The 17,755-nt window shown below is 44.1% G+C and overlaps 1 protein-coding gene across 4 annotated transcripts in view; it reads left to right on the forward strand.

The window, feature by feature from the left end:
• The window catches only part of nod1 (nucleotide-binding oligomerization domain containing 1), a 65,822-nt gene that overhangs the window by 22,219 nt on the left and 25,848 nt on the right, over window positions 1-17,755 (forward strand). For 3 of the 4 annotated variants that reach the window (XM_072283480.1, XM_072283484.1, XM_072283483.1), the window contains exons 2-3: window positions 7,518-7,790; window positions 11,899-12,073. In XM_072283480.1, the coding sequence (XP_072139581.1) occupies window positions 7,584-7,790; window positions 11,899-12,073 (382 nt within the window). In that variant the 5' untranslated portion in view covers window positions 7,518-7,583. Of the gene's footprint in view, window positions 1-3,650; window positions 3,884-7,517; window positions 7,791-11,898; window positions 12,074-17,755 lie in introns of all 4 variants that reach the window. The other variant, XM_072283481.1, reaches the window with a different exon arrangement.

Below are 17,755 nucleotides of genomic sequence, written 5' to 3' on the forward strand. Positions count from 1 at the left end.
GGTATGTCTTCCAGTGGGCTATTTCAAGAACCAAGAAACAATTCCAGGAGAGGTTGGAGGCAACAATGGATGCACGTCAACTCTGCAAGGTATGCAGGCCATTATTTCCTACAAAGCAAAACCCAAGATCATGAATGGCAGTAATGTTTCACTGCTAGACGAGCTCAGCACCGTTTATTCTTGCTTTGAAAGGGAGAATAAAACCACAGTTATGAAGATCCCTGCAGCATCCGATGACCCTGTGATCTCTGTCTCAGAGGCCGACATTAGGCTGCCTTTCAAGAGAATGAAGCATCACAAGGCAGCGGGGCCTTGTGGAGTACTTGGTCAGATTCAGAAAACCTGTGCTAACCGACTGGCGGGAGTATTCAAAGACATTTTTGAATCTCTTGCTGCTGCAATTGGAAGTTCCCACCTGCTTCAAAAGGGCAACAATTACACTGGTGCCCAAGAAGAGCAGCGTGAGCTGCCTCAACGGCTATCATCCAGTGGCGCTCATATCTATGGTGATGAAATACTTTGAGAGATTGGTCTTGGCTAGAATCAACACCTGTCTCAGGAAGGACCTGTATCCACTGCAATTTGCCTATCGCCACAATAGGTCTATAGTAGATGCAATTTCAATGACTCTCCACACAGCCTTGGTTCACCTGGACAATCCAAATACCTATGTCAGGATGCTGTTTATTGACTATTGCTCAGCATTTAATTCCATCATTCCTAGAGTTCCTGATGCAAATGCTTCAGAACCTGGGTCTCTATCTGCCTCTGCAACTGGATTCTAGGCTTCTTAAATGGAAGACCACAATCTATGCGGATTGGAAATAACATCTCCACTTGCTGACAATCAACATTGGCGCACCGTAGGGATGTGTGTTTAGCCCACTGCTTTGCTCTCTCTACGCCCATGACTGTGTGGCTAGGTGTAGCTCAAACAGCATCAATAAATTAGCTGATGATACAATCATTGTTGGCAGAGTTTCTGATGGTGACAAAGGGCATGTAGGAGCAAGATATAGCAGTTAGTTGAGTGGCGTCGCAGCAACAACCTTGCGCTCAACATCAGCAAGACCAAAGAGCTAAATTGTGGACCAGGAAGGGTAAGACAAGGCAACACAAACCAATCTTCTTAGAGGGATCAGAAGTGGAGAGAGTGACCATATGAAGTTCCTGGGTGCAACATATTGATGCAGCTATGGAAAAAGCAAAACAGTGGCTGTATTTCATTAGGAGTTTGAGGAGATTTGGTTTGTCAACTAAAACACTTAAAACCTTCTAGAAATGTACTGTGGAGGGTATTCTGACAGGCTGCATCACTGTCTGGTATGGGGGGGATGGGGGGAGGAGGACTACTGCACAAGATCGAAACGAGTTGCAGAAACTTGTAAAATTAGTCAGCTCTATCATGGGTGTTGGTCTCTGTAGTATTAAAGACATCTTTAAGGAGTGCCTTAGGAAGGTGGCATCCATTATTAAGGATTCCCACCACCCAGGATCCATCAGAATAGAAGGAGAAGTGAGTGGGTATGTGAATATCATGAGAGGAGTCAGGCAAGGTTGTGTCTTCTCGCCAGACTTGTTCAACCTGTATAGTGAAAATATCTTGAGAAGTATCAAAGACATCAAAGGATTCACAATTGGAGGCGATAATATAAATAACATCAGATATGCTGATGACATCGTACTAATAGCTGACTCAGAAACAAAACTTCAAGAACTACTCACTATAGTGGCAGCAGAAAGTAATCGCAGAGGCCTCTCAATCAACACCAAGAAGACAGAAAGTATGGTCATCTCCAGAAAGACAAACATTCCACAATGTTTGATCAAGATCGGAAATACAAACATCAAACAAATCAACAAATCCAGATATCTTGGCAGCCTAATAACAAGTAATGGCAGGTGCGACACAGATATCAAATACAGAATAGCAATGGCGAAAGAAGCTTTCCAGAAAATGAAGACCATATTAACAGACAGAAAGATGAGCACGTACACTAAAAACAGAATACTGCAGTGCTACATTTATTCTATCCTGACTTATGGAAGTGAATGCTGGACCATTTCCCCAGCAATGGAAAAGAGACTAGAAGCAACTGAATTATGGCTCTACAGGAGAATGTTAAAAATATCATGACCCCACACACATCAAATGAAGAACTCCTCAGAAGAGCCCAAGCTGTTTGATCACTCATACCAACAATAAGAGAAAGACAACTCAAATTCCTAGGTCCCATCATGCGGAAAGATGAACTAGAAAAACTCATACTCTCTGGAAAGATCGAGCGGAGCAAACCCAGAGGAAGACCTCGGCTTATGTACATCAAGAGCCTAGCCAGGTGGCTACACATCGAGGAAGTGGAAGTCATCCAAAGAACAAGGGATGGAAAACCATGGTCACCAATGTCCACATCGGATATGGTACCTGGACAGACAGACAGACCACCCAGGATGTGCCCTCTTCCACTGTTATTATCGGGAAGGAGATACGGAAGCCTGAAGGCACACACTCAGTGATTCAGGAACAGCTTCTTTCCCTCTGCCATCCGATTTCTAAATAGACATTGAACCCATGAACACTACCTCACTACTTTTTTATTCCTGTTATTTTGTACCAGTGGCGGCGCGAGAGGTTTTTTCTTGCTGGTGCTACGGAGGGGCTGAATTATTCAGTGATGGTGCTGAAGGATGCACTGTATGTTAATATGTATTCGCAAGGCCAGACGCGTGGCGTTGAAAAGTCAGTTTCAAGCATTATGTGCCTACCATAAATGCCTCTGATTCGCAAGCAACAGCAATTGTTGGATCTAATATAGAAGTGAACTGTTACAGTGTCAACAGCATCGGAGACAACCTGGGCTACACGGAGCATAAACAAAAAAAACAAACAGAGCATCCGAGCAACAGCAGACAACGTGAATCACGCAACAATCCCGCAATCGGCGTCAAATACGTGCTTTTCAACTGAAAAACACAACACGAAGCCACTGCTATTTGCATTACATAGACAGCAATGCCAAAAGATACACCGTTATTAAAGGCAAACAACAGATGCAAGGCTTTACCAGGAATTGGACAAATCGTACTCTAACCATGCAATACATCAATTAATTCGGCTATTGAATTTAAAACAAAAATCAACAGAATCACCGCTTGGAAGTCTAAGCAAAACCAGTAGGCTTAATAGCAGTAAATGTAATATTTTAGGATTTGCAGGAAGCATAAGGACTATGGAGTACCCACCACAAAATAATAATGATAATCAGCATTAGTCTTGGCCCAAATTTTTAAAAAATCAACTGCACTCACCATTAATGTTTTCAGAGAAGCACAATCCGTCTGTTGTTGTGATTGGTGGTGAAAGCATCAATGATTTTCTAGATGTCAAGTGCTTTGGTCCTCCGGCTGTTTATGGCCAACAGAGCTAAGTTGCTGTTCCGAGCATCGCCGCTGCTATTCCTTAGGTAGTTTTTGAGGCGTCTGAGGCAAGAGAAACTCCATTCGCATGAGGCAGATGTCACAGGCAGAGTCAGTGATATGCAGATTAGTTTGTATAAATCTATAAATGCATCGCGGTAGGGTCACATTGGAGCTAGAAATTCCACTGTGTCATTCACTGTCTGTCCTTGCTTTTGTTTTGTTTCCAGCAGACGCCGAACCTGATGTAGCTCTGCGGTCAGGTTCACTTCAGTCACTCCATAGTATTGGGCCGTTGGCCAAAGACAATTCTTGTCTAGGAAGAACTTGTGTTTGGGACTCAATGCTGAGACTCCAGTCAGAACACTCCCAGTCTCAACTGAGAACCGTCTTTACATTTCAGTCAGACGTCCATCTATAACTGGATTGAAACAGTGGTTGCGAAGGTCATCAGAGGATGTGACAGGTGTGCATTCAGTTTGGGCCTCAACAACAAAATCATGTAGGCGGTGGGGTGGCTGGGCCTGTCTCCTTTCATGTGGTCTTCTCTGTATACCGGCCTTGACACACAGGTCCCTAGCTCTTGTCTGAATTTCACTCCACGATTCCTCTCCCCGTTTTGCTGAGAGTGCATTGATAACAGACTGAGCCAAGTCCACAGTGGATGAAAGCTCCAAACTGGGAGATTGTAGCTGGTCTGACATGAACTTGGTGACTTGGAATAAATCCTCAAACAGAGTGAGAAGTAAAGCAAATTGCTCGTCAATCAGTCCATTTACAGCTCTGGCCTCCGTTTTCCTCTGTGCACTTGGTTGACCCATTATCTCCTGTAGTGTAGCTAGAATGGCAGGGAGTGATTTCCTTATAGCCCACAAAGCTGTACACAGCCATGCCCAGCGTGTATCTGACAATTTCTTCAACTCCAGTCCTCTCTGTTTCTTCATGAAAAGTTCGTGGGCAACAGAGTTTGAAAAGAAGCTGTAAAGCAACTGCACATTTTCAAAAAACTCACCCGCTTGTGGGACATTGCTCATACCATCCACTAAAACAAGGTTAAGTCTGTGCGCATGACAGTGTATATATAATGCCTGCGGGACCACTTTCCTGAACCTCTCTTGTACCTCGTTATTGCACCCGGACATCACTGCGGCCCCGTCATAACACTGACCTATACACGCGTTCTTATCAATAACACACTGGGTGAGTGTCTGTTCAATGCTTTTAAGAAGCGACTCTGTGTCCAACCCGTCTGTTGGAGTGAAGTGCAAGAATTCTTCAAGCACTGTTTCGTTATTCAAATACTGCACTACCACTGATATTTGCTCCTTTTTACTCAAGTCTTTACTTTCATCCGCCATAATGGCAAAATATCCAGCCTCCTTGATTTCTGCACTTATTTGATGTCTGACCATATCTGCCATAATACCCATAATTTCATTTTGGATATCGTGATGGGTGTTTTTTGCATTTCCAGGATTGTCCTCTTTTTTTTTTTAGCTACAGTCTTATCAAACTTCCCAATTACACTGAGCAACTCAACAAAGTTTCCCCTATTGCCAGATCCATCATTCTCCCGGTGTCCTCGCTGGGCAGTGCCTTGGCACGCAGTATAGCGTAGAGACTCAATCACTGCTCTCATATACTCATGATTTTCTTGGACAATCTTTGCATGTCCCTTATCAAGCATATTTCCGAATCTTGAACCGTCTTGTTTTCTCAATCTGAATTCGGCCCATGCCTCCATAGCAAACTTATGAGCTGCACTTACATGGTGGGTTTTGAAAGCTGTTGTAGCTTTCCGCCAGATGCGGTAACCGGTGACAGTGAAGGTAGACTCAGAATGGAACCCATTTCCTCCACACAGGAAATAGCTGCATGCGAAGCAGAATGTAGGATCTTTTGTGATTGAATATTCCAGCCAGGAGTACAGGTCAAACCAGCCACGAATAAAACTCTTTTGCTGATTGCCAAACTGTTGGGAAGGGTAGTTTTTCAATGCTGGCCGACGGGATCCTTCCTCAGGCTGCTGGCTAACATCGCTAACAGTATTCCCACTCACACTAAGAGCAGCTTCATCCATGTTCTCTTCTGAATCCCGCTCCATTTCTTGTTCCTCTACTTTGCCCTCACACTCCTTCTATGAACTGCTGCCGTCCTCATCCCCACTTACTTCTTTCTGCATGCCACTTTCAATTAAGACATGCTCAGGCTAAGACACCACTGATTTCTCTGCATGAGGTTGTTTTCTGACTAAAAATCAATACATTTTTCATGCCGGCCAAAATAATGCACGTGCCAGGCCCACACTCGCTTGTAAAAGCACAATGTGCGCGCATGGCATCCGTTAGTCTCGCGAGACCACGGATCTGCACCTGGATGTATACTATCAATCTCTCGCGTGAGTGGGAGTGAGTGACATCATCACCTTAAGTGACCTTAGATCAGCTTAACAGATCTGAGGACAGCAACGGCAAGACATTGACAATGAACGAATAAGCAGAAGTGTAGAGTGGATCTGACAGAGTTTATAACTTTGTTGCTGTGTGGGTGCTATGGTAATTGGGGGCGCTGTTTCACTGGATCAACTGGAGAAACAAGCTATATTCAAAACTATACAGAGAAAGCAAAGCAGCTGCAGTTAATTTCTTGGTGGTGCTATGGTGGTGCTATTGCAATTTCTGCTGGGGCTATAGCACCATCTTGCACCACCTTAGCGCCACCCTTGTTTTGCACTACTTATTTCAACTGAACTATTCAATTGACAAATATGTATTTAATGTAACTCAGTTTTTCCCTCTATATTTATTTATCATGTATTTCATTGTACTGCAGCGGGAAAGTTAACAAATTTCACGACATATGTTGGTGATATTAAACCTGATTCTGATTCATGATCACTGTCTCAGGAGCTACTCTCACACAGCTACCTTCCTTAAAACTAAATCCAGAATTTTATCCCCCCCCCCCCCCCCACACACACACACACACACACACACACACACACACACACACACACACACACACTCTGTCATGACCCCTTACTGACCTTTCTCTAAACTGTTCAAATGAAGTTCTCCTGTAAACAGTTTTGTAATTCTGTATACTTGGTGACTTATTTTTACTGTGACTGTATTCAGCTCAATGGTAAGGTAGTTAAAATCTCCCACTATAACAGCACAGTGTTTTTGCACTTCTCAGAAATTTGTTCTTCCATCTTCTTCAAACAGTTGGGAAGTTCATAGTCCCAATGTCATGGCTACCTTTTATCTCTGTTGTTTAGCTCAGGTATACAGTGTTACTGGATAATCTTTAGCAAATCTGACCATTTTCAACTTTTTATTTCTTCATTGTCCCCTGTTTTCTTTATCTGTACAGTCGAGCCATCTGTGGTTCAATCATCTCGGCTAAACTGCACTCACCAGGGTAACCCTCTCTCCTATCAGTAATTAGAAATAAATTTTAACTCTCTGAAGGATTCTCTCTCTATTTTTGTCTGTCTGTTAGGCACCTGCTCCCTCTTTGACTGCACTCTTTTCATTAATGGCCTGAAATATGATTTCCAAGGTAAGCCCTTGGCCTCATGAATGAACTACTGTGACCTCAACTGTCAGTCAGGCACCAAAACCTCAGATCTCAGGTTGATGTTATATCTTGAACCTGTGGTTATCGTTATATCCAAATGACACAGGTCTAAAACGTCCTCTAATGCCTCTGTATAAAATCTTACTAGTTGTTATTATCAGTAGAAAAAATTTCCGGCAAAGCCCCCCATCTCTCTGCTTCACTTATCACCCTGCTCACCAAATTTCCAGGTTCCAAACATAATTGCATTAGCTAAACTCTACTTGTGCTTGCCAAAATTCCAAAGGTATGTGTCAGGTCAGTGCTGCTAATAGTAATTACTACATAAAACATTCTAGCTGGGTTCATAATTACTGTGGTTTGCCTAACTCTGTTTTATTCTTATGTGACTGTTTGGTGTTGCCATTATACTATTGGTAATTGTCAACCGTATTAGTGGCTTGAGATTAACATTTTGAAATGATGTGATTTGTGTAGATGCACGATTTGTAATCTGATAATAAACTCTTGTGTTTCAGTGAAGAGCATGGCAGAGGAAGCTGGTAGAAACACATGATTCCAGTGCCTAGGATGTTTCTACAAGAATGGATGAAGTGCATCAGCTTGGATCTCGGGGGCAGGTGCCTTTTATTTTGGATCGCTCATTCACTAAGCTGTTGAAGATTCACCGAGAAGTCTTGGTGGGTCGTATGACAAACACTGAGTGCGTGCTGAGCAACCTACAGAAACACCATTATATTTCCAATGAGGAAGCCGAGCTGTCACAGCAGCAGCCAACGCAAGCAGCTAAGGTAAAATGATTCCATCACCTCTTGGCTCTGGGAAAGTAGGCAGCCGCTTCCTGTGAATAGATTTATTTTAGTCACTGATGTCTTTCGAAGAGCTCTGTCAAGGCGGATTGCCAGAGAGTAGTGTTTTTCTTGATCAGGGTTCTCCTGAGATCTGCAAGTCTCTAGAAAGGATCCTGGGTTTGGCAGAAATGAGTTGTGTCAAAGCTTTTCAGTGTTTTGAAAGGCTTGGAGCTTGGATGAGTCCTTTGCCCATGCTAACAGGGGCTCTGGAGACCCTGAAGCAGTTGTTTGGAAAAAGAAACAATTTTTGAACACCGAATACAATGCTCAGGGTGGAGACATTTGTTAGAATTGGACATAATGTTGAATACTTGAACATATTGTGCAGAGATCATTGTTGGACCATGAATTCAGGAACAGTGAGGGATTGGGGAAACATAGTATTTAACAGGGACAGAAGAGACTGCAGATACCAGAACCTGAAGCAACATATTCTGCTCAGGAAACTCTGCATGTCGAGCAGCGTCTACGGTGAAAGAAATTGTTGAATCTACGGAGTGATACTCTGTATCAGGACGAAGTGGAGAGAGAAGATGGTTAGTATAGAGAGGTGGGCAGGGGACCGCTGAGACAGGAGTCCAAGTGATCCTACTCGATCTTTTGACTTCCTGCAGCAGCTAGTGTGTTACTGAAACACACTGAACACTCTAACACCTCTCCATGTCTGCTGTGTACGTTACTGCCTGTCATAAACCGGAAATTAAAAGTTTAAAATTTCGGTCTGCGGAATTCCTGTAAGTCAAGTAACTCGTTGCACAATAATGCTTGGAAACTCTCCAAAATACAGATGCATAATAAGATTGCAAACACGAGGAATTCTGTGGATGCTGGAAATTCAAGCAACACACATCAAAGTTGCTGGTGAACGCAGCAGGCCAGGCAGCATCTCTAGGAAGAAGTACAGTGGACGTTTCATGCCGAGACCCTTCGTCAGGACTAACTGAAGGAAGAGTTAGTAAGAGATTTGAGAGGGGGAGGGGGAGATCCAAAATGATAGGAGAAGACAGGAGGGGGAGGGATGGAGCCAAGAGCTGGACAGGTGATTGGCAAAGGGGATATGAGAGGATCATGGGACAGGAGGCCCAGTGAGAAGGAAAAGGGAGGGGGGGAACCAGAGGATGGGCAGGGGGTATTTTCAGAGGGACAGAGGGAGAAAAAGGAGAGTGAGAGAAAGAATGTGTGTATAAAAATAAATAACAGATGGGGTCCGAGGGGGAGGTGGGGCATTAGCAGAAGTTAGAGAAGTCAATGTTCATGCCATCAGGTTGGAGGCTACCCAGACGGAATATAAGGTGTTGTTCCTCCAACCTGAGTGTGGCTTCATCTTTACAGTAGAGGAGGCCGTGGATAAACATGTCAGAATGGGATGTGGAATTAAAATGTGTGGCCACTGGGAGATCCTGCTTTCTCTGGTGGACAGAGTGTAGGTGTTCAGCAAAATGGTCTCCCAGTCTGCGTCGGGTCTCGCTAATGTATAGAAGGCCACGTCGGGAGCACCGGACGCATAATAAGATTGGTAGTCTTTTAAAATTGGCAAGCCTCCTGAATTATTCTTTTTGATAGAACTAAAATATAGAAAAGATAATTAAGTATGTAAAAAATCTGACGTGAGTTAAGTAAATTCCTTTTCAAAAATTTGTTGAAGATTCAATTTTATATTGAAATTTTAGGTTTTGGTTTAGGAAGTTCAAAAAAATTGTTTTAATTATCTTAAATTAGTGTTAAATTTGTTTTCAGTCTTGGTTTCTATAGCTGTGGTTTCCAACCTTTTCAACCAGTTTGAATGAACACCCTCAGACAAAGTAAGGGTCCTTCCATTGAACCTGTGATGACATCTCAGGATCTTCCTTTTAAAGAGTTGGGAATATCTTGAGTCTTCCCAGAGACTGCCAGCAGTCTGGTGGCTGGTTCACTGAGCAATGCTGAGATTTACTTATTAATTGTGGTCTTTGTAGCTGAATCACCTCCAAGTTTTTAAAACCTCACAGACCCTCTGTGCTTTCTTCACGCTGCATCTCCAAATGAATAAATCTCCTTGTCAAACACCCCTCACACAGACCAGACTGCACCCATCCTTCTTGTAGCTGGACACCCCAAGTTGAAAGCTTTAGTTCTACTATTGCATGATTGTAAATATTCACACGGGAAATAATAAAATTTATGGAAGTGGATGTAAAGCAAATCAGTAACACATCCCTGACATAAGTGAGCAACGTAAAGGCCAGAAGTTGACGATCCTGGCAGCAAACATTCTGTAAGGTTTTGCTGCAGCAGTGGACTTTTGATTCTGCTCACCATTTAAAAATAAGACTATTATAAGCTTATCTGGTTTGACCAAGGTCTCAACTACCGTATAGATCAATAATCAGTCTCGTTGCAGCTTTAAAACATTTAATGATTCAGCCTCTACTGCTCTGCGTTAGGCAAATCCTAAAATTCACAACTTTCAGAGAAGAAATCCTCCTCAACTCCAGCTGAATTGACCAACTTTCCTTCATTTTTCTCAGGCTGTTGATTTTTCTACTGTCAAACATGCCACTAAACAGTATCACACATAAAAAAGATTCTGGTGAACGCAGCAGGCCAGGCAGCATCTATAGGAAGAGGTACAGTCGACGTTTCGGGCCGAGACCCTTCGTCAGGACTAACTGAAAGAAGAGATAATAAGAGATCCGCCACCTCCAACGGGATCCCACCACTAAGCACATCTTTCCCTCCCCCCGCCCCCACTTTCTGCAGGGATTGCTCCCTACGTGACTCCCTTGTCCATTCGTCGCCTCCATCCCTTCCCACCGATCTCCCTCCCGGCACTTACCCTTGTAAGTGGAACAAGTGCTACACATGCCCTTACACTTCCTCCCTCACCACCATTCAGGGCCCCAGACAGTCCTTCCAGGTGAGGCGACACTTCACCTGTGAGTCAGCTGGGGTGATATACTGCGTCTGGTGCTCCCGATGTGGCCTTTTATATATTGGCGAGACCCGACGCAGACTGGGAGACCGCTTTGCTGAACATCTACGCTCTGTCCACCAGAGAAAGCAGGATCTCCCAGTGGCCACACATTTTAATTCCACATCCCATTCCCATTCTGACATGTCTATCCACGGCCTCCTCTACTGTAAAGATGAAGCCACACTCAGGTTGGAGGAACAACACCTTATATTCCGTCTGGGTAGCCTCCAACCTGATGGCATGAACTTTGACTTCTCAAACTTCCACTAATGCCCCACCTCCCCCTCGTACCCCACCCGTTATTTATTTATTTATTTGTTTATTATTTTTTCTTTCTGTCTCTTGTTTTTCTCCCTCTGTCCCTCTCATATACTCCTTGCCCATCCTCTGGGCTTCCCCCTCCCCCTTTCTTTCTCCCTAGGCCTCCTGTCCCATGATCCTCTCATATCCCTTTTGCCAATCAACTGTCCAGCTCTTGGCTCCATCCCTCCCCTTCCTGTCTTCTCCTATCATTTTGGATCTTCCCCTCTCCCTCTCACTTTCAAATCCCTTACTCACTCTTCCTTCAGTTAGTCTTGACGAAAGGTCTTGGCCCAAAACGTCAACTGTCTTCTCCTATCATTTTGGATCTCCCCCTCTCCCTCTCACTTTCAAATCTCTTACTAGCTCTTCCTTCAGTTAGTCCTGACAAAGGGTCTTGGCCCAAAACGTCAACTGTACACCTTCCTATAGATGCTGCCTGGCCTGTTGTGTTCACCAGCAATTTTTATGTGTGTTGCTTGAAATTCCAGCATCTGCAGATTTCCTCGTGTTTGCACTAAACAGTATTTCAGGTTGGGTTGAATTAGTTGATCCAAATTCCAGCTGTGATTCTAATCCCCGAATTTGAGAAGAATATACTTCCTGTGATTAGTGTTGGCATTCTTTATTTCCCCCCATATCAACAAAATTGCCTAATTTGGGGTGTTTTACACTTTAACTGCCTTTTTAGGATCTGCTTGGACCTTGTCTAACCTAACCACACAGGAGTCAGATAGACTTGGTGAAGGTGTGGATCATCCACTAAACTCTAAACTGCATTTTTTTAATATGTAGGTTCGACAAATATTGGATCTAGTTCAGAGTAAGGGAGAAGAAACAGCAGAATATTTCTTATACATTTTGTACCAAGCCGATGAGATTTACCCAGACCTAAGCCAATGGCTGAAAGAAATACAGTATCAGCCCTCAGAACACATACAGGCTAAATCTGTAATTATTACTGACACTGGTAAGTTTTGTTTTCCTCAATATATCTGATAAACTAATTTAAATATCATGTGTATATTACAATAATCGTTTTCCATTTCCTGATGTAAAACTGGTTAAATGCTTTACTGGTATCACGTGTAGAAAAGATGTTTTTTGCAGGCCATTGATCCAGATCATTTCATCACATCAGTACCTTAAGATAATACCAGAGAAAAGCAATAATAGAATGCAAAATATAGCCACAAGAGTTTCTGCAGAGGCTGGAAATCCAGAGCCTCGCACACAAAATACTGCAGCAAGTCGGGCATTGTCTGTGGAGAGGAATAAACAGTTTTGGGCCAGGACCCCTCATCAGTGCTGGAAAAGAAGGGATAATAAGAAGGTGGGGCAGGGGAAGGGGGGAAGGAGTACAAACTGGCAGGTGATAAGTGAGGCCAGGTGAGGATGAAGTGGGTGAATGGAATAATGTTCCTCCGGATCACAGTGCACCCACAAAACATGTATCACACACAGCACATAAACCAAAATATTACCCAAAAAAGTTAATAAAATATAATTCAAAACATATGTAGTACGTGGCACAAGTAAAGAGATTGCTGCCCTCATGACAAGACCTCATTGGTGGCAGGCTAGTCATTTGTCTCACTCCTGAGGGAAAAAGCTCTTATCCAGTCTGACATTCCTAGTCCTAGTCTTGATGCTTCTGCTCCTTTCTGATGGGAGAGGGCCAAGGCCAAAGCCATTGTGGGATGGGTGGTAGGGATCCTCAACAGTGCTTTAGGTCCTTCATCTGCAATGGAGGAGGGAGACCCCAATGATGCTCTTGGTGTTTTTTTTTACTGTCCCCTATAGAGTCTTGAGTTCCCATTCCTTGCTGCTTCTGTACCGCACAGTGATGCAGCCAGACAGGGCACTCATGTCCTGATGAGGTCTTGGCTGAAAATGTCAATTGTTTATTTCTCTCCGTTGATGCTCCATGACCTGCTGAGTTCCTCCAGCATTTTGTTTGTGTAGCAGAATATGGTGTTACAGAGAAAGTACAGTGCAGGCAGACAATGAATTGCAAGGCCATGACGAGGTTGATTTTGAGGTCAGTGTTTCAGCTTGTACAATGGAACCATTCCATAGTCTTATAGGTGTGGGATAGAAGCTATCCTTGAGCCTGGTGTATGTACTTCTTAGGCTTTTATATCTTCCGTTCAAAGGGAAAAAGAAGAAAGCCCTTAACTCCGAGTGGAGTCATCGGGACGCCGTCGTGACGTCGTATTGTTAGCAGGCTTCTTTATTTTTACGAGGTCAAGTTGCTAGCTCAGCGCTCAACCCAGCACAGATGGAAAGCGTGCAAGGAAGCCGGCTGGATTCGAACTCAGGAGCCTTCACTCCGAAGTCTGGCGCTGATGCCACTTCGCCACCAGCCGGCTATGGGGTTGTAGGGGTCTTTAATTATGTTGCCTGCCTTACCAAGGCAGTGGCAAGTGTAGCTCTTTAATCAGATGGCAGCACTGTAACAATAAGGACATACAAATTAGGGCCAAGTGTAGGTCACTCAACTCCTCAGAACCATCCACAATTTAGTTAGTAAGTGGCTGATTTGATTGTTTCCCAATCTACACATGGTATCGTTCACTCCCTTGCTTAACAAGTATCTATCTACCTCTGTCTGAACAATATTTGAAGTCTGCTTCTGTCTCCTTCTGAGCAAGGTCATTCCAAAGACTGTGACCCTCTGAGAGAAAACAAACCCACTGGATCTCAGGCATAAATGGGTTAATTTTCAATAGTATAGAGACCTCCAGATGTAGATTCTTCTGCGAGATGAAACATCCTTTTCAAGTTTTATTTGGTCAAGACCCTTTAGGGTCATTTGTGATTCTTCTAACTTCTAACTTCAGTGGATCAATATCTAGCCTGTCGAATCATTCCTCGTATGAGAACTCAGTAAGCAAGTAATAGGTCTTGTACCCTACGGCCCATTACGCCTCTGGTGCTTAGGGCAGTGATGAAGGTCCTTCACCTGTGGTGGTGTTCAGGGCTTCCCTCATCGTGTCAGTAGCTCGATTTCACTACCGTCAGTCATCCAAGTTCCAGGTGGAGACTCAGGAAAACCGTTGCATGCGGATGTAGAATGACTCTTTATTGCTGTTTGTCCTGTGGGGGCGTGCCTTATTCTGATTGTCGAGAGTCGCTTCCATTCTGGTTGGTTAGCTTAGAAACTGCGGCTGCTTTTCCCATTGGATGGCTGCCTGGTGTCTAGTTTGAAAAATCCTGGGTATATAAAATAGCATTAGGGAGGAGCTTGCTCTCTTTTTTCTTTCTTTAAGGCAAGACCATGGGGAAGGTATGCTCTGTGTACTCTTTTAACTAAGTATGTTTGTTGAATATTCAGCTTTGTAGTATTTGTAACTTGGGGAGCATAAATGTTTAGTCGAATTTTTACTGTATGTAAATAAATGATCAACATACCTATTCACAGAGAGTGCTTTCTGTATCACCTGCCAGGCCCACGGACCTGATTGAACATTACATTTGGCACTGCGAGCAGGGTCTAGCTGTTCGAGCTGAAATGCATTTCTTGAAGAGGTTATTTAAAAGAGAGGAACATCAGTATGAGAGATGCAGAGTCCTGGAGTGGACAGACAATAGTGCAGTCTAGCTAACTCACTGATGGGTTACAGGATGCTGATAGATTGGCCAGACCCATTAGATTTCGCCGGGGTTTAAATGTGACACCACATTGTTTCTATATTAAAACATCAGATTTACCCAGAAGAAAAGATATCCAGCTTTTTGCAGCAATTGCAGGACGTCAGTATAAAATGATAGCAAGTCTGAATTGGAAGATCTCAGTCAGTGTTGTATTATTCTGAGCGAATCTCTGTTGATGGCTCAGAGCAGGGCTATGAAGTTAGAAGATATGAATATATAGATAGCCTGTCGGTTAATGAAAGTACAGACTTTGGAGGCAGCTCGAAGGGCCTTTTGGGAGCCTGATCCCATTAAGGTTTGAGCCATGCTGAGTCAGGGTGACGATCCTACTGTGGGGGTGGGAGATTGTGATATCTGGCTGGATGATGAAAATGAGGGAGAAAGAAAAGCGTGGCCCCTTGGCTTAATCCTCAAAATGATCACCTTCTCCCTTGTGTGTCCAAAAAAGTATGAGCCAGGCCAGTGATCCTGCGTTCCCACAGCCGCTGTGGAGACATCAATCCGCAACCTCTGCCTTTCAGGAGGGGGAGGAGAGGGGGCAGGAGGCTCAGGAGTGTGTGGAGGGTGGTGTAATGGACACCTTCGAGAGAACAGAGCTCAGAGAATTCTCTGATAAGTAGTTAGCGAGTTCAGGCGATCGGTACAGACAGGACCGGGGAGTCTCTGGCCATGTGGCTGTTGAGGTTATGGGACAAGGGGGGTACCAGGGTGATCATTTAGGGAACCTAACGTACCAACATGCGATCGATAATACCCAGAGAACGCTGCTTGCTTCCCCTGAGCACAATGTATCATTATGGATTTAGGGAGCAGCAGCAGTTAAACTTGAGTATCCTAGTCTTGCTGAATGGAATTTCAAACACCAAGCAGAGGGGAGTGGGGTGGGGGGTAGGAACTGAAGTTTTACGTCAGTGGGCTCTTATCACAGAAATATACCGTGATAGTGGTATCCCACCAGAGAATGTTGAATTAATTCTGGAATGGTGGGACACGTGGTCACGTCGGCAGTTTTCTCAATGAAAGGGTTAGTGCTGTCTTGAGGAACAGGGAAATGGGATTCCAACCCCCATCCACAATGCAATGTGGAAATACTGTCAGGAGGAGCAAAAAAGGGAGACCGTTGAAGGGGAAAGGTCGTTCTGCAAGTCCTCTGAAGAAAAGGGTTCCTTTTGTCTCCTGCCAGACCCCTCACGTTCAATTCCGGGTTCCCTGCGAAGGATATTGGTTTGTCAGCAGTGGGAACCATTGGGTTGGGGTGGGTGGTTAGCTTATTCGAGTGTCTTTGTTGCAGGGAGGGGGTCATTTGACCTGCACCCCTCGTCACTGTAAATAGAGCATGAATGATTTGAATGTGGAGAAATGTGAGGTGTGGCCACACACACTCACATCAGTTTGCTTTTGTGTTTGTGTGTGTGGACTCTGCCCTTTAAGAGACTCTGTAAATACGTTGGGCTCCACCCAGTTGCTTTTTCCTTATCAGTTGTTTTCTGATAAGTGTGCTGTTTCTCTGTGAGAAATTAGCTGTCTGTTTTAAGTTTTTTCAGTTCCATAGGAAGTTTTAAAGAAGAGGAGTACAGCCCCAGGCTTTGTGATTTATGTTTTGTATATAACTATATAACAATTACAGCACGGAAACAGGCCATCTCAGCCCTTCTAGTCTGTGCCGAACTCTTACTTTCACCTAGTCCCACCGACCTGCACTCAGCCCATAACCCTCCATTCCTTTCCTGTCCACATAGCTGTCCAGTTTAACCTTAAACGACAACACTGAACCTGCCTCGACCACTACTGCCGGAAGCTCATTCCACACAACCACCACTCTCTGAGTAAAGAAGTTCCCCCTCATGTTACCCCTAAACTTTTGCCCTTTAACTCTCAACTCATGTCCTCTTGTTTGAATCTCCCCCACTCTCAATGGAAAAAGCCTATCCACATCAGCTCTATCTATCCGTCTCATAATTTTAAATACCTCTATCAAGTCCCCCCTCAACCTTCTACATTCCAAAGAATAAAGACCCAACTTGTTCAACCTTTCTCTGTAACTTAAGTGATGAAACCCAGGTAACATTCTAGTAAACCTTCTCTGTACTCTCTCTATTTTGTTGACCTCTTTCCTATAATTCGGTGACTAAAACTGTACCCCAGCGGTCCCCAACCACCGGGCCGCGGACCGGTACCGGGCCGCAAAGCATGTGCTACCGGGCCGTGAGGAAACAATATGATTTGGTGATATGAAACAATACGAGTCAGCTGCACCTTTCCTCATTCCCTGTCACGCACTGTTGAGCTTGAATGCACGCGAGGTCATTACCCGTGCGTCATCCGTGTCAGCATGGGAAGGAGATCAATTCCTCGAGCTTGCAAATGATGGCGGGCTGAAAAGTATGTTTGACATAACATCTCTGCCGGCATTCTGTAGGATTCTGTGGTGCGGTAGGATTTCCAATGGACAAGAGTCGCAGACAAATACGTTGTGTTTTCCCAGAGAAAGACTACAATGACCATGAAGCCTTGCACGGGCACCAGTGTGCATGCGCGTCGTGACCTGCTGAATTTTTTTCCCCCCGGCAAATCCTTTTTGGCGATTCTGTTTTGGGGGGGGTGTTAATCACGACCGGAATATAGGTGATAAGTGGCTAATACACTCAATTTCGTTTCTAAAAGGGTTTATCTAACAAATTTAATATTAAACACACAGCGCATATTTTCCTCGCATGAATATAGTGATAAGTCAATTATCAGGAGAGCTTGAAGTAAGTGTTGAACGAACTTCCAGTGGAAGTGGCAGAAGCAGGTTCGATATTATCATTTAAAGAAAAATTGGATAGGTATCTGGATAGGAAAGGAATGGAGGGTTATGGGCTGAGTGCAGGTCGGTGGGACTAGGTGAGAGTAGCGTTCAGCACGGACTAGAAGGGCAGAGATAGCCTGTTTCCGTGCTGTAATAGTTATATGATTATATAAGTCAATAGCATCATAACATTTTAAGTAACGT

The sequence above is a fragment of the Mobula birostris genome, chromosome 19 (genome assembly GCF_030028105.1).
Source record: "Mobula birostris isolate sMobBir1 chromosome 19, sMobBir1.hap1, whole genome shotgun sequence".
Lineage (NCBI taxonomy): Eukaryota > Metazoa > Chordata > Chondrichthyes > Myliobatiformes > Myliobatidae > Mobula > Mobula birostris.